At 35.5% G+C, this 23207-nt stretch overlaps 1 protein-coding gene across 1 annotated transcript in view; it reads left to right on the top strand.

Moving 5' to 3' along the window:
* The window catches only part of Sgcz (sarcoglycan zeta), an 874745-nt gene that overhangs the window by 572724 nt on the left and 278814 nt on the right, over window positions 1–23207 (top strand). Inside the window, exon 2 of the mRNA XM_070015959.1 lies at window positions 1340–1534. Within this exon, the coding sequence (XP_069872060.1) occupies window positions 1340–1534 (195 nt within the window). The remainder of the gene's footprint in view (window positions 1–1339; window positions 1535–23207) is intronic.

Genomic DNA, 23207 nt, shown 5'->3' with positions numbered 1-23207 from the left:
TTTTAATTTGATACACATATGAAAGTCAATCTAACAAAAATAAAAACAATCACTCTCCTACATAAAAATCACATTTTCTAAAAATTAATTTCTGTGCTCAGTATGTAGATGTTATGTTGAAAATTGTATAAAATAATTTTATTTTAGAAAATCCATTGAATTTTTCCTTCCCATGTTTATAAATTATGTAAGACAGTAAATGGCACATTTGGTTTCTGAAATTATGTTGCAATCTAACCTTACCAAGAAATACCAGGTTGGTACCTTTAAAATTGATTTCTCCTTATGTCATTATCAGAAAAATATTGTGATCATAATAGACTATATTTCTGTGTTCTTTTAGAATTCAATTTTATCCTAAGTAACTGAAATACAGTTTAAATAATGAATAATTTCTGAATAACAAATTTAACTAGGTAAACAACTCTAATTTAACTTTATCTACATAGGTTTGTGTTAGTACACTGATATTTTTATTGAAACATTGATACTAAGCACTTTATCCCTGTGGTTTTAGGGAGAGGTACAGAAAAGCCTTCTGATAAATTTGACCTCTGACTGTCACAAAATATGAATGAAACCTAATACAAGAGCTTAGAGCTGAGTGGATTAGTTGCTTTATAAAACACTGTCTACAGAGCTAACTGCCCAGAATATCTTGAGAGAAGAGTTTCTTTTGGGATTGGGAAACCTCTCTGGAAATAACAAATTTCTTATAGATCAAACGATCAATTAAATAGCTCTCATAACCAACATTGATGATAATGACTTGAGGGTGTTTGTGACATTTTAATTAGACAGAATAAGTATTGAGCATTTTCTGGCCATTATTTTAAATTACCTTATTCTTTATTAAAAAGAGTCATGAGTCTTATTTTTAATGTTTTTTTTCTCCCCCCTCCCTCCCTCTTGTATTTTCTTCTTTTTACTCCTTTCTTTCCTTTCTACTTCCCTACTGCCCATCCTCTACTCCTTCTTGTCTTCCTGCCTTCATTCTCTATCCTCCTTCCTTGCCTCCCTTCCTTTTCCTTCCATTTTTCCTTCTTTCCATTCCTTTTCCTTCCTCTTTCCTTCCCTACCTCTTCCCTTCCCACTTTCTTTTTTCTTCTTTCTTCGTTCCATCTTTTCCCTTCCTTTTCTCCTTCTTTCCTTTCTTTCTTATTTTCCTTCCTTCTTTCACTCCCTTTCCTCCATTTTCTTCCCCTTCTTCCTTTCTTCCTCCATCCCCTTCTTCCTTCTCTCCTTTCTTGGTCCTTGTCTTCCTTCTGCCTTTCCCTCTTCCCTTCCATACTACATTCCACCTCTCTATCTCTTTTTTCCATTCTTGCTTTCTTTTCAGATGACACGAGAACAATATATTCTAGCAACACAACAAAACAACCTACCCAGAACCGAAAATGCACAACTTTATCCAGTGGGAATTTATGGATGGCGAAAGAGGTGCTTATACTTCTTTGTCCTTCTGCTGTTGGTTACCATGATAGTTAACTTAGCCATGACAATATGGATTTTGAAAGTTATGAATTTCACTGTGGTAAGTACCACCATGATTTTACATCTATTCGCTTTGGGTTCAGAGAATATCCACCTGTTCTTTTTAACATTTTAACTCAAATTTGATCATTACAATCTTTATCAATATGTGTCTTTAAATTTCCCAACGAATTGTATTTTATTTTATGGTGAAATTTAATATGTTCAGCCATGACACACATGATATTACTACCCATTATTTAGAATGGAAAGTTTACATTGATACAGCACAGCACTTTGATTCATAAGAAATGTAGGAGCTAATTAACCAGTAATCATCAGTCAGTGGTTGTTATAGCTGTAATTCTAAGAAATGACTTTTAAAAGATATTTCACATTAAAATTAATATTATAAATTACAAGAAACTTTGAGTTTTCCCATATAGATTACAACCACTTTAATGGTACTTACTTTATATATAACGTACTACATGATGGAATTTAAACCCCATGTCTTTTCTTGGGTTGCACAGATCAATAGCTATAATCATTACTTCATGATACTACTATTCTTCCAGACCCCATATTAGTCAAGAGAAGATGAACCAAAGTCATTATTATCAAAATAAATAATAGCAAAATGATACTGTAAATTATTGATGAATTTGGCTTCTGTCTATTGAATATCTGCAATAAACTTATAAACATGCCTTACTAGAAAAACCTCATTGTTTACTCATCATTTAGCTCCTTTTACATTTCTCCTTAGTGGTTTTGCCTTTTCTAGTTTAGCCTCTCTTCTAGTTTTCACTTGGATGCCATAGATAAAGTCATAGTCGGGCAGGTGTCTCTCACATGCTAGTCACAATGTTACTATTGTTTATTATCCACGGCATCCTCAGAAAGGATTCAAAGCTGGCTACTAAATTTCACAGATATTACTCTATAGGTCTTTTTTAAAAAACTCTGGGGAGTATTGATTTAGCAACGATAGTTTATTTCAGAATTTAGTATGCCTACTTCTAACTTGAGATAAAGTATGAACAGGAGAATTGAGTCCTGTATATTGCTCCATTACAGGGAACTACACAAACAATGTCCATAAAGAACCTGAGAGCACCAGAATCAGACACTATGTTGAAAATGAACTTTACAACTTCAGGAGCTGGGGGTACAGGAGGGAGGAATAGGTGGGGAAGGACAAGATCATAGGGAAAAAAACAAAGGAGGCGGTAACAATGCTCAATAGGAAATGTACTCACTACCTTACTCATACAACTGTAACTCCTCTGTACAGTAGCTTTACAATAAAAAAAAAAATTCAAAAGAACCCGAGAGGGCATGCAGCTTGTCCTTCCAGAGAGAAAAATCTGTCAGTTACAATAAAATAACATACTCGAGGGGAAAAAATGAGCTGAATTGTTTCCACCTTTCCTAATACAGTGCAAATCTTGGAAGGTGTTTGTGAAGATTAATACAGAAAATGAAGAGCAGGAGACAATATATTCTGAAGTTTAGAAAAGCATAATCATGGTCTATGGATAAATGTGGTAACTAGCTCATAGCTAAAGACAGATGAGACTATGGTGTCTCGAGGTGGAGCTGGGATGTAGCAGGTAAATTATTGCTGAGGAGGCTACAATGCTTGATAAGAAATGTATTCATTATCTTGCCCATGTATTTGTAACCCCTCTGTACAGTATTTTCACAATAAAAAAATAACTGTCAAAGGTAAAAAAATAAAAAAATAAAAATCCCATGCAGCCAGGTGCTGATGTAGGCTGAGATCTAAGGACTGTGGTTCAAAGCCATCCCGCGCAGGAAAGCTGTGAGACTCTTATCTCCAATTAGCCACAAAAAACCCCAGAAGTGGTACTGTGCCTCAAGTTGTAGAGCACTAGCTTTGAGCTGAAAAGCTCAGAGACAATGCCAAGGCCCCACGAACAACCAAAAACAGTAACAACAACAAAGAAAAAAAATCCCATGCAAATGCATGAGAAACCTCTTTTGTTCAAGAAAGAGTTGACTCCATGTCCACTCTCATTCAGGAATTGGTTGGCTCTCTTCTGGGCCCTCTATCCTGAGTATGTCTATAGTATGTCTATTTTCCTTCATTACTCCAATGGTTCATTTAACACATAGTGGAGGCAGACCTCATCCATCTGATAATTTTTTTTTTTTGCCACCTAAACTAGCACTTGCTGACAGCTGCTTTCTCAACTTCATTTGTTACTAAACAAATGTATAAATGAAACAAAAGACACATATGAAAGAAAAAGTTTGCACAAACATGTTTAAATTTGAATGATTTCTTCTTCTGTCCAAAGACATTGTTTAACTCATCAAATTGGACTCTGCTCTCTCACTCCAGAAAGCTTTATTTGTATCCAGGGACCAAGATGTGGGAATGTTCAAGTTCGAGCTTGCAAGTTGCTCAAGCATATTTAAATTAATTAAGAAAATATACTAAGCACATAATTACATCACTGCATGACTCACACTCTCGGTGCCTTCCCCATGCTGCAGTCAAGGCCAGCTGAGCCACGGATAAGAAATAATTGAAGCTTTGCCTGTGTTCTCAGGGTTTTTGTCACCCATTGAGCTATCTAATTTCAACCTCAGCTGGCCAAAATGCAAATGTTAAGTCTTAGCGATAATGAAAAGGTATTGTTTCCATAGGAGTCCTGGTAGTCTTTGCATATTTCACTTGTGATAGTTTTTTTTAATTTTAAGATCATAATTTACTTTCTTATAATCAAAAGGAAAATTATCTTTCCTTCAATCATGAAAAAACATTTTCATGTAACTGGAGTAAATGGAGAGATGATGCAATTATTGGATAACAATAATTGTATAATGTTGTATTCCAATGTAGTCATTCATAATTGTCCAAAGCAATACAATATTAAATAATTAGTTACACATCATTGAAGTTCTGAATACCACAGATTAAGTTGTTCATACTCAAAAAGTGTAAAATGATTTGTAATCCTCTTACATAAGAGCAGGAGAAAAATCAGTTTTACATGTTCACTAGTCCATTATGTTTGGATCTATCTCAAGAGTGAGTACCAAAGACCAGTTGCTACACTCTAGCAAGAAGCAGAAAATGATGTGTGAATTGTTTGGATAATACTATTGATCCGCACAAAATGTATTTTACTTTCATTAGAACTGTTGCCATCCAACACATCGAAATATGTGGTTGTTAACATCTTTTATTTGCTCAAACTGAGCATGTTATTGTCATCAAAATATTGTATTTTCAGCATGGCACAGATAGCTGCTGGCCTGTTTTCTGATTCTGCTTAAAGTCCAGCATTAAGGCAAGACTCTGTGATCAAGAGGGCTGATATGTCCTTATTAGCTTCTGTTTCTCATTTTGTGGAAAATAAAAACATTCTTCCTATTGAGATACCCAGTTGCAAAGAACCAAAGAACAGGAAATGAGTTCCTACTACATGGTGAAAGCCAGGATAGATATAAATAGTAATTTCCTGGCTATGAGTTGATAAATACAAGAATAAGTTGAAGATGGTGAGTTTGAAATTTCATTCTCCCAAGATCAATAGGACTCAACTACTTGGTGCTTTGTTGTTGTTGTGTTGATTATCCTAAAATTTTTGTGGCTTAATATAAATGGATTAAACTAAAATGAGTGCTAAACTGGCTCAGGTCTTACAGTCTCAGCTATTTAGGAGGTTGAGATGTTGGGATCATAGGTGAAGGCCAGCCTAGGGAGAAAATAAACAAGTGAGACCTGTTCTTGATGAAGAGCCTGATATCCCAGTTTCATGGAACTCTAACATAGTTAAAACATATCCAGGTATGTGCCTAGAAGGAAGTGAGCTGTGGTCTGAAAAATAATGAGCAGAAATCATGGCTGAAGGAGAATATGTGCAGCAGCAGTAAGATTACCTGCCTAGCAATCAGGAAGTCCTGACTTGACCATGCCTGGCCTCCAGTAATGGACTAGCCTAGTAACACTATCAAATACAGGCCTTCTCCTTAGAAAATACCCTTTCCAGGATTCAAATCTCATTCTAAATTAATTTGCTCTACACATTTATCCAGCAAGTTCTTATATTTATCAACTGAATTTATGGTACCTAGCATCTACAGATATTTATCAGTTTTAAGTAACCATCATCATCATAGTTTCTATATATTTATTTAGCAGTTCTGAAGTTTGAACCAAGGCCTTCAAAACTTTAGACTTTCATGCGATCACATGAGTTATGCTTCTTATCCTCTTTATGTTTTATTCAATACATTTTCATGTATATGAACAATGAAAGCAGGGTATACAAATTTGATAAACTAAATAAGTTATGAGAGTTACTACAGAATTGCAGGACAGAAAAGAGACAAACATAACTAGGGAATTAGAAATGTTATTTCAATATTTTTGATTAACATCCACCATGAAATCAATAATCAAGTGAAAATAGTAATGATTAACTGTGATCTGAGAGCAAAAGGAAAAGGAATAGGCAAGATGATCAAGAAAAATAAAGCATTATTGCCGGGTGCCTGTGGCTTACACAGATCTGAAGATCACAGTTCGAAGTCAGCCCAGACAGCAAAGTCCCTCATACTCTTCTGTTTTGATTATTATTATTGTACAGATGGGTTACAGTTAAATAAGTCAGGTAATGAGTACATTTCTTTTTGGGCAGTGTCGCCTCTTCCCTTGTTTTCTCCTTGTTTTTCCCTCCCCCAAATCTCCTCACACCAGTTGCATAGTTCATTTTCACCATAGTGTCTAGTGAGTAAAAGTCTCCAATAAAGTCTTGCTTTTTTCTCCAGGTTGTCTAGGACCATCTTCCTCCTACTTAGACTTTCAGTGTTGCTGAATTGATAAGAGAGTACCAAGTTTCCGGCTTCTTATTGGATAAAAATGAGAAAAAATCTCCTGAATTTTTTTTCTTTCTTTTTTCTTCTTCTTCTTCTTTTTTTTTTTTTTTTTTTTTGGTTAGGGCTGTCCTCCAGCAGTGATCCATTTGGTCAGCATCTCTCCATGGATAGGATTGTAGGTGTGAGCCACTATATTTAATTCCATATCTTTCACTAGGGCTCAGTTTATGCACAAAATGTTGATTACATATCATCTTACCCAATAAATCACCTGGAATGTAATGTGTGCTTCATTTCGACATGAATGGAGGACTAAGTAGGAGAATATTGGTCCAAGGATAATCCTCAGAAAACAAGCATAAAGCCTTAGCTAGAACAACTAAAGCATAATAAGCCTGTCTTAAATGGCAGAAAAGTGGTCCACACTTATGTGTGGAGTCCTGAGTTCAAACCCCAGTACTGCTTTAAAAATGGCAAAATTTCTTCAAATTATTTGTATTGCTAAAAATACCTCTAAGTAATCATAGTGGTAGCTTCCCCTGGGTTCAACCTTTTGTATCCAAATTCTGGCTAACACATATCTAGCTATTTTACCTAAGATGAGTTAACCTGTGGCTACATTTCCTCTTTTATAACACAGGTGTAATATTATTTCCTATTTCATCAAGTTGTTGATTAAAGAACAAAAATGTAAAAAATGAATAGGGTGCTGGTAGCTCACGTCTAGCTACTCAGGAGGCTGAGATCTGAGAATTGTGGTTCAAAGCTGACCTGGTCAGGAAAAGAGACCCTTATCTCCAAAAAAACCATCAGAAAACCAGAAGTGGTGCAGTCGCTCAAGTGGTAGAGCACTCACCTTGAGCTGAAGAGCCGAGGGACAGCACCCAGGCCCAGAGTTCAAGGCCCATGACTGACCAAAAAATAAAGAAAGAAAGAATGTTCTACAAAACTCTCTTGCATATAACAGTCTGCTATTTATTATTACTTCTACTCATTTTTTTTTTTGCTGGGGCAACTTCACAGATATTTCATCTACCATGTGAATTAACCTGACTCTTCCTTTTGAGATTATTCATGAAACAATCATGAACGCATAAGAGAATCTCAGGAAATGCCTGTGAATGAATTAATAAGTAAATAAAAGAGGGAATTTATCTTGTCAATACAGAGAATGTGCGTAAAGATCAAGAGCACAAACTCGGGGGCTGGCCTGACTCACACCAGACTCCGTGCCTGGCTGCTCAGCAGGTTGATGTGGTGTCCTCACCTCACGTCTCTGGTTCTAGTGTCTTCATGGGGAAAGTCTAAGGCTTCCCTCAGGGGATTTTGGAAGCACTAAATGAATGAAGCCTGGTAAAAAACTCTGAAAATAGTCAGAGAGCAAGCACTTTTGTATGCATTATTAGCCATTAATAATTAGAGCTATTTCAACTGATAGATTTCGCCAAGGAACACGGCTTATTTCCTCGGGATGTTGTCAGATAATAAAGATTCTTCATGCAATCCTAATTCAATGCTGAAATATAACAAAATTTTAGGCTAAACAATGAGCCTGTAACTCCTAACTACTGAAAAGGGTAAAACTTGGAGTACACTGTTTCAAGACTAGAAGAATGCTGGAGTGGAGGCACAGTTCAAGAAGTAACAGTGCCAATACTGAGCAAAAAAGCCAACCAAGAGCTGTAGGCCCTTTTCTTAGTGATCAGAGTATTAAATTATTTTCTGATATAGACATTGTACCCTGAATTATTACATCAGAAAACTCTGAAGAACAACCTTTAGACTATAATATTTTAAAGGTGAGAGCCAAGTTTCAGATCCCAGGGGAACCTAGTTGGCGTGTTATATATTTGATAATATAATACATTTTACAGATCAGATGTTACTGAATTTCACAACAAAGGGATCACTGTATCCTCTGAAGATGAACATGCATGGGATTGGGGAAATTAAGCTTCCCAAGGTCACACTGATGAGCAAGGACACTAGATTTCCTGCCCTTTTTAGCACATTTTATGGTATTGTTATTAAAATTAGAGTTAGATTATTTCAATATGCTTTATTGAGTGGTTTAACTCCCTGTAAATCTGTCAGTACATATAATGCAAATCTCTAAGAGGGTAAATATAATGTCACGTGTGTGTGTGTGTGTGTGTGTGTGTGTGTGTGTGTCTGTCTGTCTGTCTGTCTGTCTGTCTGTCTGTCTGTCTTGGGGCTCAAACTCAGGGTCTATGTGTTCTCCCTGAGCTTCTTTTGCTCACTCTATGCTTGAGCCACAGCTCCACTACTGGCTTTTTTTGGTAGTTTGGTGGATTCTTACTAACTTTCCTGCCCAGGCAGGCTTCAAACAGTAATCCTCAGATCACTGAGGTTTATGGGAAAAAAATCATCTCAATATTCCCAACTACTAATTACATGGAAGAACATTCCATGGTGAGTACCTGAGTTGTGAAAGCTACTCTTCCAAACTGTAAGTGTTTGGAGTTTAGCAGAGGAAGATATTCCCCTCTTTCTCCTCTCCCATTCCCTCTCTCCCTCTCTCCCTCCCCCTCTCTCCCTGTCTTCCTCTGTTCCTTTCTTCCTCTCTCCCTCTCCCTCTCTCTTCCTCTCTCCCCCTCTCCCCCTCTCCCTTTCCATCTCTTTCTCCTCTCTCTCTCTCTCTGTCTATCTTTCTCCCTCTCCCCCTCCCCTTCCCCACCTTCCCCTCCCCTCCTTCTCCCCTCTTGCTGTCTCTCTGTCTCTGTCTCTCTCTCTGTCTCTCTCACTCTCTCTCACTCTCTTGGATGCTACCATTTAAGTATTTCCCCCATGCTACCACTTGAGCTACAGCTCCACTTCCAATTTTATTTATTTTGTTGTTTTTTCTTTTTAATATGGTTACTTGGATATAAGCGTTTTATGCACTTTTCTGCCCTGGCTGGTTGAAAACCACAATCCTCATATCTCAACCTCTGGCTAGCTCTTGATGAGGCAATAGTCCTTATTAATGGCATCTTAACCAAATAAATGATGGATTCTAAAAGTCTATTTTAGCCCTGTGATTATTATCAAGTCTTTGCATTATTTAAACTAATTGGCCATGATAACAGACCACTTTGAAAATGATTGAGGGTCATAGTTTTGGTCCACTCTTTGGACTGCCATCTTCACTTTCACAATTCATTCCTCAGTACATGGACCGTGGCCCTCACCCCAGAGAGAGGTGGGCAGAGGGTTCTGGGGAGAAACTCCAACTCTGCGGGTGAGTGCCAGCAGCCGGCAGCTCCGCCGCCCCTCAGTGTGGTGTGAGTGGATTTATTACAGAGTCCATGATAGTGAATAATACAGTTAATGTTGCAAGACTGCTTCCATTATAACCCTCTGTTTGTACCTCCTCATAATTTTCTGACAAATTGTCCCTCTCAGGTGAAATCTTTCATGCTTAGTTTTAGCCCAGCAGTACATTTTCTTTCTTTGACTTTATAAAGAAAAATTTAGTCATTTTCATCCCAGTTCAATCACCTACCAAGCGATCGTTCTTTTGAACTGATATAAACTATAAAAATGAAGGCAGAATGTAAGTCACAAACTGTTATATGCCATGTGACTAAAGAAGTTTATTAGGATACCATATATATGTATAAGTATATGTATTCATGTATATATGGCTATATATACAAAAAGCAGAAAATTATTCATGGAGTTAAAAAGCCATAGATATTAAAAAACCTTTCAGTGCTTATGTTTAATACATTATAAAAATATATTTGAGCTGGAAATGAGAGGAGAGAGAAGTCTAAAATGTCACAATCATTTGACAGGTATGTAGCTCATAGGCAGGTCATAAGAATCCAAATGTCATTGTAATTCATGAACTGTATGTATATCACTTCATCTACTTATTCCTACAAAAAATAACATATGTTAGTTTCACTATTTTAGTGGGAATTTTTTGGAGAAAAGTTTTAGTTTTGAAATGAAAATAAGGATACTTACTTTAAGAATGACTAATACTTTTATACTCTTGTGTATAAAGAAAAGTAATCACCTGCTTTTCAAAAACTGAGCAGAAAATTTATCACATTAGTTATTTCCAAGGTAATATTCTAATAAATTGGTCCTATTAGTCAATTCATATGTTCCTCTTTTGAATAATAATTGTTTAGAAACTCATCTCAGACCAAATAAATACTAGTACAGTTACAGTTACATGGAAGCAGATTTGCTTTGAAGTGTTTTGTCCCTTCTGTTTTTAAAAATAAAAATATTTCTGGAAATGACCATTAAAAATCCTTTTTGATTATTACTGTACTCCAGAAGCTGTTTCTTTCAGCTGCTGATTAGAACGTCAGAGTTGAGTTTGCTTTCATTCCCATAAGCATGGGAAGGGTGCATGACACATCTCTTAGAGTGTCACACATCTCACACATCTCAACTTGGTTTTTTGTTTGTTTGTTTGTTTGTTTTTTGGGTCCGGTCGTGGGGCCTGAACTCTGAGCCTGGGCGCTGTCCCTCAGCTCTTCAGCTCAAGGCTAGTGCTCTACCACTTGAGCCACAGCACCACTTCTGGCTTTTTTCTTTTTTCTTATGTGGTGCTGAGGAATCGAGCCCAGGGCCTCATGCATGCAAGGCAAGCGCTCTACCACATAGCCACCTTCCCAGCCCTCAACTTGTTTTTTAAAGTTCAGTAATTGAATAATGCCATTTGATAAAGACATATCTGTTTTCTTGCAAAACATTTTTTTCACAGTCCAGAAATCTGGCTGTTTAGGAAAACTTAAAAGTATCTCTTTTTGTTTTTGAAAGCACTGATACCCTTGTCATCTTAACTTCCATCTCTCTTGCCTCTCTCTTTTCTTTTTCTTTTTCTTTTTTATTGTGAAAATACCATACAGAGGTGTTACAATTACTATGGGCAAGGTAACTTGCTTTTCTCTTTCTATGTCTGTCTTTCTCACTAGCAAACATATAATATACCCACAATTTATAATGTGTGTATCAGCCCTTGTTTTTATCCTTTTTAGTTATTCTAATACATATTAAGATAAAATAAGCTCTTGTCTCTGGCTTCAGAAAACTATTTGTTATAGTGGAATTAAAAAATATATATAGGGATCTTTAGACCTTCATATATTTTCTTTTTTTTTTCTGTGTGTGTGTGTGTGTGTGTGTGTGTGTGTGTGTGTGTGTGTGTGTGTATGAGAGAGAGAGAGAGCGAGAGAGAGAGAGAGAGAGAGAGAGAGAGAGAGAGAGAGAGAGAGAGAGAGAGAGAGAGAGAGAGAGAGAGAGAGACTGGACTGGACACTGACCCTGAGCTTTTTTTACACAAGGCTAGCATTCTACCACTTTGAGCTACAGCGCAACTTCTAGTTTTCTGGTGGTTAATAAGAGTCTCAAGGACTTTCCTGCGTGGGCTAGTTGATCCTCAGATCTCAGTCTCCTAAGTAGCTAGGATTACATGTGTGAGTTACTGGCACCTCACATTCTGTTATATTCTTTTTCATTTGCTTAAACTCACATATGCTCTTTTGCATAAAATACACTTTTCAGAGAATGGCAGCATAGAGAAATGCCTGTCACTGAAACTAGAAGACTGAAATCAAAGAGAAAAACCAAAGAAATCTGGAGCTTTATGAGATTTTTTTCCATAAAGTAATCTGTGTTTAATAACCAGCAAGGTATCAATTTACAAAGTTATGTGAACTTCCGACTGCCTATCTGGTCAAGTGAGTAGGAAAAGTTAATTAATCTGAGCACTGTGTAGTTGCATTCAGACATGAAAAAGAGTTTCCAGTTCACTTTTCTGATGTGCTACTAAATACATACATACATACATACATACATACATACATACACACACACATAAGGATATGTAAATGTATATATTTATTCACATACAATATGCATACACATACACTCACAAACACACCCAATTATGTTTATTTGACCCTCTCTTTGGACACCTGTAAAAAATATCTCTATGCTTCCATTTAAATTTTCATAAAGAAAAGTTTAGTAACTATGAAATTGCTCTGCATTGATGCCTGGTCTTCAAGACCATCCAATGGCTGATGATATTTGACATTTGTATGGCCAAAAGGGCTATTTTCAGCTTAAAGGGCCAAGATATTCCTTTCGAACTGATTATCTAAATACAGTTTCAAACTGTTTCAAAATAAAAATTTGTCGGTGTTTAATGTAGGAAATTCTCTATATTATTTAGTGATTTTTACCTGAAGAATTTGGTATCTCCAATCACTCACTTCATAGACTTGCAAACATAATAAAGAATAAAATGTATTCATATTTGAAGAAGATTCAAATATGTAGGCAGAACTAACCTGATGTACAACTACAAAATCAATGAAGTCTTTAAAATCAAAATGCATAATGCGTAACATGTGTGCTGAATGTTTAAAACAAATACTCTAAACTCCAGAAATAAACAACAAAAAAACATAATAGAAAGGTCCTTAGAAATGACTATATTTAACAGGAAATTTATATGCATATTTTCTCATTTTGCATGAAATTCAATTTCAAAAGTATAAGAATTTTCCAAAACATCCTGAAATTAAAAATGCATATTTGCCGAATATTGTTATCACTTAAAATAATTTATGTGTACTTAATCTGCTTGAATCTAGGAGGCTATTTATTGTTAGTCTCTTAAGAAAGTAGATTCTTTTGATTCTAACCACTAGCTAAGGGTGAAATCCTTCTGTCTCAAAAAGAATAGAGAAGCCAGATGCCAGTGGCTCACACTTGTAATCCTAGCTACTCAGGAGGCTGAGATCTGAGGATCTTGGTTCAAAGCCAGTCTGGGCAAGAAAGTCCCTGAAACTCTTATCTCCAGTAAACCACCAGAAAACTGGAAGTGGCTTGTGGCTCAAGTAGTAGAGCTCTAGTCTTGAGCTGAAGAGCTTAGGGACAGCGCCCAGGCCCAGAGTTCAAGCCCCATGACCGACAAAAAAAAAGAATTGAGAGTGATAATGCAGAACACTGTCAGCTGCTTATTGATAATAATCATGAAATTACTACAATTAGTGGATTGCTTAAACCCTTAGAAAATTTTATACACCACCATCAATTGCATTGTTCAGCTAAAAATTAGCTATTATATATTTAGATATTATATATTTAGATATTACAAGCTTGGGAAATATTTCATCCTTAGTAGTAGAAGTATGCACATAGTATGCTTCATCTTTCCTAGAAACATACATCATTACTACCATTAATGGTAAGGCTATATATTATTATATTGAATTGTATAGATTATTAGTAGAAAATTCATAAGGAAATCCACAGCTTCATATCTTTTGAATTTCTTCTTAATTTAGGTGTATTGTGGGGTGTGGGTTTGTGTGTTGTTTTTGTCTGGTGGCAAATTGTATGCTTCCCCAATAATCTTACAGGTGTATTAATTTGTCTTTTTAAAAATACGTTTTTGTTTTGAAGGGGTAGGATTTGAATGCAAGGCCTCAATAATATTATGCAGGTATTTGAACAATTGAGCCATATACACAATCACTTTATGCTTTAGTTATTTTCAAATAGAGCCTTGATTTTCTCCAAGCCCCAGCCTGGCTTCTTATTGCTACAAATTTTTCTATGCCATCCTCAAATCAGGTATTAGAGGTACCAGGCCATTCTTAAATGCCTTGTCATTTCTTAAATTTACCTTTTCTCAACTATAAGTCTTACAGACTCAAACATATCATTTTATTATTATATTGTGGGTAACATCTTTCTTTATTTTAAGCCCACATGCACTTAATCTTAATACTCACATATATGACTGATGCTAATCAGAAGAAAAACTTTCTAACTCAAGTAATATATAACTGTCTTTGGTACATAGTAACACAATATTTATTGCTGTAGGAAGATATGCCTTGGAATTTTTTAATAAACATAGGACCAAAACCAGAATAGTAAAGTGAATCCTTTACTTGAGATCATTGAAAAGAAATTACTTAAAATCTCCTCAAAGATCAGATTTTCCAATATAGTGCTTGGGTTGACCTTACAAAGTTTACCCCTGGGCTTTTACTGTTTCTTGAACAACTTCTGGTTGAGCTGTTTTACTTTCTAGATCAGTTATTAAATTCAGCTTGGCAGTGTGTAAATTTTGAAGGCTTAGAAATTCCTGCAGACAGCACTGCTAACTAGTTAGAGTAGATGGTTAAGACACAAGTAGTCCAATGTTCCTAGTTCATTGACTGTCCTGGACTTTTCTGAAGTATTTGCCCATTAGTAACACTCTTTCAATCTCAGTTTCCTTTAATATAGTTGGAAATACAATAATTCTAGCATCATTAACCAGCTGGAGACAAAGGTGCAAGGAATTATTAGCCAGCTATGAAAGGACTTTGATATAAAAGAAAGAATTCAATGTCAATAAAATGCTATCCACTCATTTACTCTACTCAAAAATAGTGTCTGTAATAATATGATTCGAAGGGAGACAAGTGAAAGTATTACCTTGTTATTTATTGACTCACATGCTTATATATGTATACAACCTCTGAGCCTCAAGAATTCTAGGCAAGCACTCTACTACTAAGTTACATCCCTAATCTTTCTTCCTTTCTTTTTTCTCTTTCTTTCTCTTTCTCTTTCTCTCTTTCTTTTTTCTTTCTCTCTTGCTCTCTTTTCTTTCTCTCTCTTTCTTTCTCTCTCTTTCTTTCTCTCTTTCTTTCTTTCTTTCTTTCTTTCTTTCTTTCTTTCTTTCTTTCTTTCTTTCTTTCTTTCTTTCTTTCTTTCTTTCTTTCTTGCTTGCTTGCTTGCTTTCTTGCTTTCTTGCTTTCTTGCTTTCTTGCTTTCTTTCTTTGCCTGTTCCAATCTTGAACTGAAAATCTGGAAGCTGTCTTTCAACTTTTGGGCTGAAGACTGGTATTCCACCCCAGAGCCATAACTCCACTGTATTTATTTATTTATTTATTTATTCATTCATTCATTCATTTATTTTGGTGGTTAACTGGAGATAAGAGTCTCAAGTACTTTTCTATCTAAGCTGGCTTCCAACCATGAATCTTATATTTCAGCCTCCTGACTAATTAGAATTACAAGTGTGAGCCACCTGTGTTCAGCTAAATTTTGTTTATTTTTGAAAGATAGTATCACTATTTAGCCCAGACTGACCTTGAACCCCTCAACATTGATATGGCACTGGGATTACAGTTTTATACTACAAGAATTAGCCTATCTTTTTTTTCTTATTTTTGACTATCTCTGAAATACATTTACCTCTTCCTAAAGCCATACACATTTGCATGTGTATGTCTCTTCCAATGACTAATTATTAGATATTGATATTTTTCAATATATAATAGTAATACATTTTACATTTATTTATTTTCAAATGATGTTTCATTTTCCTCTAATTACAATTACATTGAACTGCCTGAAGTCATTGGCTGATTACTGTATCCTAGCTATTTAGGAAGCTGACATCCAAGTGTTGCAGTTCAAAGCAAGCCTAGGCAGAAAAATCTGTAAGATACTTACTTCTAAAAATCTACTCCACAAAAAAAACTAAAAATTGAGCGGTGGCTCAATGAGAGAGCACTAACCTTGAGCAAAGAAGCTCAGGCCATGAATTTAAGCCGCAGGAATGGAACAAAAAATAAATTACACTGAACTATTCAATGAATATTGGAAGGAAAGAAATTTTGGGTGACTAGTTGTTAGTTTTATTGTGATAGAAATCAGTGTAATGTAACTTAATTAGCAATAGTTTATATAATAGTTTTCCTACTTAACTTGAATACATATGCCATGACTAAATATCCTCAATTATTTTATAAAAATGTCGAAAGTCTTTTTATACATCAACACACTTATAACAGAGGTTTCTATTTTATGAGTGCATATATATTCGTTTCCTCAATGGTTACATTAGTTTTCTTCCTTTTTAAGATAAATATATTTCTGCTTCTGATCAGGCTTATACACAGAGCTCTGTTATTTTCAAGAAGTTTATAAACAAAGTGTATTTATTTATTTGGGGGACCCTTCAAAATTGAATATAGGGCCTCTCGCTTGCAAGTTCAGAGCTCTACCATTCCAGACATGTCTCCTCCCTCCTTTTTATCATTTTCAAAGCAGATAGGGTCTCACTTTATTCCCTGGACTGGATAAAACCATGCTTCTACTACTTAGCTCCTCTATGGGGATAAGAGTCACACTCCCCTGTGCCTAGCCATTGAGCTTTCCCCAAAGCTGAGAGTGTCATAATATGGCATGATGCCTAGGTGTTGGATGAGATGGAGTCTCATAAACTTCCTTTTGTCTAGGCTGGCTTCGAACCATTAGTCCCTTGATGATCTCTGCCTTCCAAGTTGCCAGGTATGAGCCACCATTACACCCAAACAAGAAGCTTAATAACCAAATTACTACTTCCTTAAAGAATGTCATTAAGAGCAATTTTGGAAGGACCTAGAAAAAAGTGTTGAATGAATGAATGAATGAATGAATATCTTGTCACTCTCATTCTACCTCCTGGATTATTTCTTCTCTTCCGAATGTGTAATTTTCCCCCCTTAGTTCTTATAAGCACATAAGCATTGATCAAAGCCTCAGTATAAATATGTGGTTGCAAAACAGGAACTGGAAAAAATATCCAGTAATTAAAAGCCAAAAACAAAAGAGCCTTAATCTTTGGAAGACAATATTTTCTACAAAATATAAGGTAAAATCATCCACATTGTGCACAGAATTCCAGAGCAATCAGAAAATTCTAATGATCAATGCAGAAGATACTTTCTTTTTTTTCTTTTTTTTGGGAGGGGGGTCCAATCGTGGGGCCTGAACTCTGGGCTGGGGCGCTATCCCTCCCATCTTCAGCTCAAGGCTAGCGCTCTGTCACTTGAGCCACAGCTCCACTTCCGGTTTTTTTCTTTTTGCTTATGTGGTGCTGAGGAATCAAACCCAGGGCCTCAGGTATGCAAGGCAAGCGCTCTACCACTGAGCCACCTTCCCAGCCCCCAGAAGATACTTTCAATGAGATGAAATTCCGCGATTATTTTTTCTTTTGGTTATGCTTTTTTAAAATAAAAATTGTGAAAATACCGTACAGCGGGGTTACAATTACATGGGCAAAATAATTATTACATTTCTTATCAAGCATTGTTGCCTCCTCCTTTGTTTCCCCTTCTCATCCCTTCTCATCCCTTCACATCTCCCCCGTTCTTCCCCCTTCTCCAGCCCATCCCTCTCCCCCCTTCCCCCGCCAAAGTTGTAAAGTTTATTTTTCCACATAACGACTTGTACATCTCATTGTTGCAATGGGTCTACTTGTATCCCTATTTAAACGATTTGTTTTTCCCCTTCCCCTCCTCAAATTATACCAACATCAAATACTGTGAAAGCAGGGGTTATACCGTGGGGGAGGGACATACAAAGCAACAAAGAAATCATCTTATAAATATGTGAGAAACAATTGCATGAAAGCAAAAATATTGGAATACTTATCTTGAGGTTCATTTCACCTAACATCATCTTATCTGACCTTTTCTGCTTGTCTCAGACATATACTAGTTATTGCAAATAAGGGAAACCATGGGACCTATGTTTCTTTGGGCCTGGCTTACTTCACTTAATATAATTTTTTCCAAGTCTTTCCATTTCCTAAAAAATGGGCAATGTCATTCTTTCTAATGGAGGCATAGAATTCCATTGTGTATACATACCACATTTTCTTGATCCATTCATCTACTGAGGGGCATCTGGATTGGTAACATATCTTAGCTATGGTAAATAATGCTGCAACAAACATAGCTGTGCTGGTAGCTTTAGTGTGGGCTTATTTGTGATCATTTGGGTAAATGCCCAAAAGTGGGATTGCTGGGTCATAGGGGAGCTCTGTGTGGAATCTTTTGAGGAACCTCCATACTACTTTCCAAACTGGTTGAACAAGTTTACACTCCCACCAACAATGCAGTAAGGTTACCTTCTGTCCACATCCCCTCCAGCATCTGTTGTTATTAGAGTTCTTGATTCTAGCCATTTTAACTAGGGTGAGGTGGTATCTCAATGTTGTTTTCATTTGCCTGTCTTTTATGGCTAGAGAAGTTCAGTATTTCTTCATGTGTCTATTGGCCATCCTTCTTTCCTTTACAGAGAAGTTTCTTTTTAAGTCTTTAGCCCACTTATTTATTGGGCAGTTGTTTCTTTGAGGATTTGTTGTTGGAGAATTTAATTTTTTGAGTTCCAGGTATATTTTTGATATGAGACCCTTGTCCATTGTATGGCTAGTGAAGATCTCCCAATCTGTGTGCTTTCTATTCATCTTGCTAGCTATGTCCTTTGCCATGCAAAGCTCTGCAATTTCATGCAATCCCATTTGTCCAACCTTTCTTTGATTTGTTGAATTTCTGGGTCTCTATTAAGATAATTTCAGCCTGTGCCAAAGAGACCTAGGGTTTCTTCTATTCCATCCTGTAATGTTTTCAGTGTCTACTTTGACTCCAAGGTCTTTGATCCATTTGGAGTATTTAGATGGCATTTGTAAATAGCCAATTTTGGAAGTAAACAAGCAAAAAGATGATCATGAAATGCAGTAAAGAGATTTTTAAAACTGACTAATTAAGCCCAAGCATCTACTTAATTTGAATATAGCATATTAACCGTCTTCAATGGAGCAAGTCAAAGCTTCGCAGTCAGCATTGGTAGTAGGGAGCATTCACTCTGGGTTACAGAAAGAAATCAGACATGAGTAGACTTAAAATCAAATACAAACCATGTTTGTGTAAAGATCCAATAATACTTGCGAAGACAGATTGATTATATGGGACACATGCATTCAATTGTCTTTATATGCCTACATTTATACATATATATGCACCCAATATTTGTAATCATTCTAGACAATAGCAATTTGAAGACTCCATTAGTTACTAAAATAAATATTTTAATGTGCTGATGAACATGGGAAAATGTATGTTTGAAAAGAATGGAAGTCATGTAAATATATATATATATATCCCTAGAATAATTTATCAATAATATAAAATAATACATAATATAAATCATTTACCTCAATATGTGAACTAATTGATTCATAGCAAGAGCTTCATAGTAGAACTGAGCAAGCTCCAAATCAATAGAACCAAGCAATGAGGAGGGCAATCATGGCTGAGGGCAGATTTGGTACTGAGTGTATCCTGCGGAATTCAGAATCTCTGGTATTGAGGTGAATCCTTAGTAGGCACAGGAGTCTGAAAAAAGGGTGAAGGATTGTGGTGGAGATGAGGAAACAATTGCAGGCCTATTCTGGGCTTCACCACATGAGGGAGTTCAGTAGTCCAGCATCAGTGAACTGCAGAGGTCCAAGAGGAAGAAAGATTCTCCAGTTCCCTTCTACAATACTGCCTGGAATCTCTTCACTTAGAAGTTTATGAGCTTTCCTTCTAAAGACTTATTTGTTTTGGGAAAACTCACCAAATATACCATGTGATTAGATTAATTTACAGTTTAATATTTAAGGATTTCAATTACACTGGTAACAGTTTGTTGAGTATTTGATTGAAAATCCAGGAGAAAATGTTACTGCCTTTCTTTTGTCCTAAAACAATTTCGAGAAAATGTCTTTAATTTTAGATTGTCCTTAATTACCAACATTACATTAAATATTACTTGAAAGGACTTCTCCCAGTATATGATAGATGCCTAATAAGTTGGTAAGTGATAGATGTCCAGTAAATTTCAGTGAAGTTTTCATTGAAGTGATATCTAGTGAACAGGCATGCATCAATATCAATATCAACAAAGTTCACATTCAAAGTTCACAGAGGAGTGTTTTAATCCCCCTCTCATAGCATTTTAACTTGAAAATTTTGTTATGTTTCATTGCTTCTCAGTAACTGAAATGCTTGCTAGCAATCACTTCTTGTTCAATCAGTGATGACTGAGGAACATTAATAGGAATGCTTCTATTTTTTGTGATTGTGGTGCTTATATATTCACCATAATCTAAAAGGAAATGAAGTTGAATTGGAAAAAAATGAAAGTGGTCTCTGGCATTGTTAAAATGCTCATCATGAGCTTACACACACACACTGGTAAACAAAGTTACACACAGATATATAAACACAACATTTTGAGCACAGACTAGAAACAGAGAAATTATATTTAAGCAATTCTACTTCCCATGACAACATCATATCCTTAAGAATACACCAGGTCCAACATTTTAAGAGACTTTCAGTTGGCATAGATTATAAAAAGTATTTCCCCAAATATCCTTCATTTTATATTTTAAAACCTTTATTTAAGTACTTCTATGTGCCAAGAAATTGGTATATCCTCTTAGGAGCCTGAGGAAAACAATTATGCATGGTAAAACATTCTAATGGTAGAACTTACCTTTAGATAAATTAATTTTGCCTTTAAATGTGGTTTATGTTTACATAGGATTATGATCCCAAAGGAGTCTTCATAAAATCCATAATTTTAGAATTTTTTTCTCTCTTTACATTAATTTTAGCACAATTTTATTATTGTTTACTTACTCCAAAATACAGTTTTCTATTGACAGATTGTTATGTTTTTATATATTTCCTACAAAGAAAAATCATGAACTACAAAAAATAAATATTTTAAAAAATGTTTTATCAAAAAATATCATATCATCATGTCCCCTTCACACAGACTCCCATGAAAATATTTTACATATATATAACATTAGTATATAATTTTTTCTAACTTGTATTATTTAAATACATATTATACATGACTGTATCCCCTAGTCCATTCTCAAAAATGCTTCTAGAAATATCTTGAAATATTAGCACCACTATAAACTCAACTTAGTGAAATTCTCAGTAGTCTTCAGAGGATAACATGATATCTGATAATAGATAATTAATGTCATGCAATTCCAATACATTTTACACATCTTCATGAAAATTCTAAAGACTTGCATAACACATTTAGGAATTTTATGGTATCTTTCCTTCATGCTTAAGTATTATTTTGGGTAATTGCAGTTCAAGTGGGATACAGGAGGACATGCATTATAAAATGTCATTGCTAATCAAGTAATATTCATGATATGTTTCTCTACAAAATGAATTTCTATTGTCGGCCATTTCATTATTAGTAAGGCCAGTTATAATGATTTTATTAACATAGTATTAGATGTATAATGCCATAGTTGCATGGTATTTTTAGGAGAAAGAAATCTAATTTTATTCTATATATTGCTTGCAATTCAAAAAATGAGGGTAAATGCATAACTTTCCCCTTTTTTCTCAAGCACAGCTCTTGAAATCATTACTACTCAAATTAAAATAATCAAAGTTACATAATTCTAAAAGTGTTGAGCCCTAAATAAAATGCTTTATTCTGCTTTAGGTAAATAATGTTTCTTCAGTTGTATAGTTAGTTCACAGGCAAAACACAATTACAAATTATTAAACAAAATTTGTGTTGGTAGACTAACATATCAGACTATTGCTAAATAAAACTAGAGAATTCACAAGGAATTTTGAAAGAGATATGACATATTATTTTCGCTTTCCTTTCATTTTAATTGTAAAGTCCCTTAGATAAAATAATACATGAGTCATATTGAAATTAAAAACTAAATTCCTTCCCTCATATTTACAAGGAGAATATGGATCAGATAGATGTTTAGCCAAATATATACAATATTAAAATGGCTATGAGTGGATCTGGGAATGTTGCTTAGTGGTAGAATGCTTAGCTAGCATGCATGAAGCCCTGGGTTTAATTCCTCAGAACCATAAACAGAAAAATCCAGAAGTGGTGCTGTGGCTCAAGTGGTACAGTGCTATACTTGAGCAAAAGAAGCTCAAGGACAGTGACCAGGCCCTATGTTCAAGCTTCAAGCCTGGCAAAAATAAAATATAAAAACAATGGCTATCAGAATTAGTCTGAAATGTTCAAGATTCACTGATATCCAGTGGATATTATTGTAAAAGCCACACACATTGTCCTTCAATCAGTTTACACTATGTGGGACCAAACTTTTGAGATCTAACCTTCAAATACTCCCTTCTCCCATGGAAGATGATCTGTTTTAGATTACGTCTTCTTTAACAGTCAAACATTCTGGCTTTTTGTTTGGTTATTTCTGATGTTTGAAAAACTATCTTCATAATATGAGATGATCAATAAATATTGATTTGGTCAATGTATTATTGATGAGACAAATGGAAGGCAAATAGTGCAAGATGACAGTTCTAAAACTAAGTATGTGGTCCCATTTAGAAATTTTGCAGTACAAGAAAAAAGTCACTCATCACAGATAGGAAAAAAATTAAAGAGAGCAGTCAAGCTAGGTCTGTTTTAGTATCTGTTAGGTCAGTTTCAGCCTCCTCAGAACTTCGATTTGTAACTTTCATCTGACAGCTTAAGAATTTTCTGTTCAGGAGGGCCATTTGCTTGGTAGATTTTGTTCCAGCCCTTCACTTTCAAAATGTGTTTGTTTTTATGGCCAAGATGTGACTTCTGAAGGCAGCAGATAGAAGGATCTTGCTTTTTAATCCATCTAGACAGTCTATGTCGTTTAATTGGAGAGTTAAGTCCGTTAATGTTGAGAGATAGGACTGAGAGGTATTTGGGAGTTCCTGCCCTTTAATCCACCTTCTTGGGGGCTGCAGCAATTGGGTTCTTCCTGTGGTTCTTGGATTCTCAGTTTGGGTGTGATTTCTTGGCCTTTATTGTGGTCTTGTTGGTTTTCTATGTGTAGGACATCTTTAAGTATCTTTAGAAGGGATGGTTTGGTGGAAATATATTGTTTCAATTTTTCTTTGCTATGGAAGGTTTTTATTTGACCTTCAGTTATGAAGGAGAGTTTAGCTGGGTACAGTATTCTTGGTTGATAGTTGTTTGCCTTTAGGGCATGGCATACATCATTCCAGGTCTTC

The sequence above is a fragment of the Dipodomys merriami genome, unplaced genomic scaffold, assembly GCF_024711535.1.
Source record: "Dipodomys merriami isolate MVZ:Mamm:240054 unplaced genomic scaffold, mDipMer1.0.p SCAF_12, whole genome shotgun sequence".
Lineage (NCBI taxonomy): Eukaryota > Metazoa > Chordata > Mammalia > Rodentia > Heteromyidae > Dipodomys > Dipodomys merriami.
The sequence above is the reverse complement of the archived record's forward strand: the minus strand, read 5'-3'. Positions and strand labels throughout refer to the sequence as shown.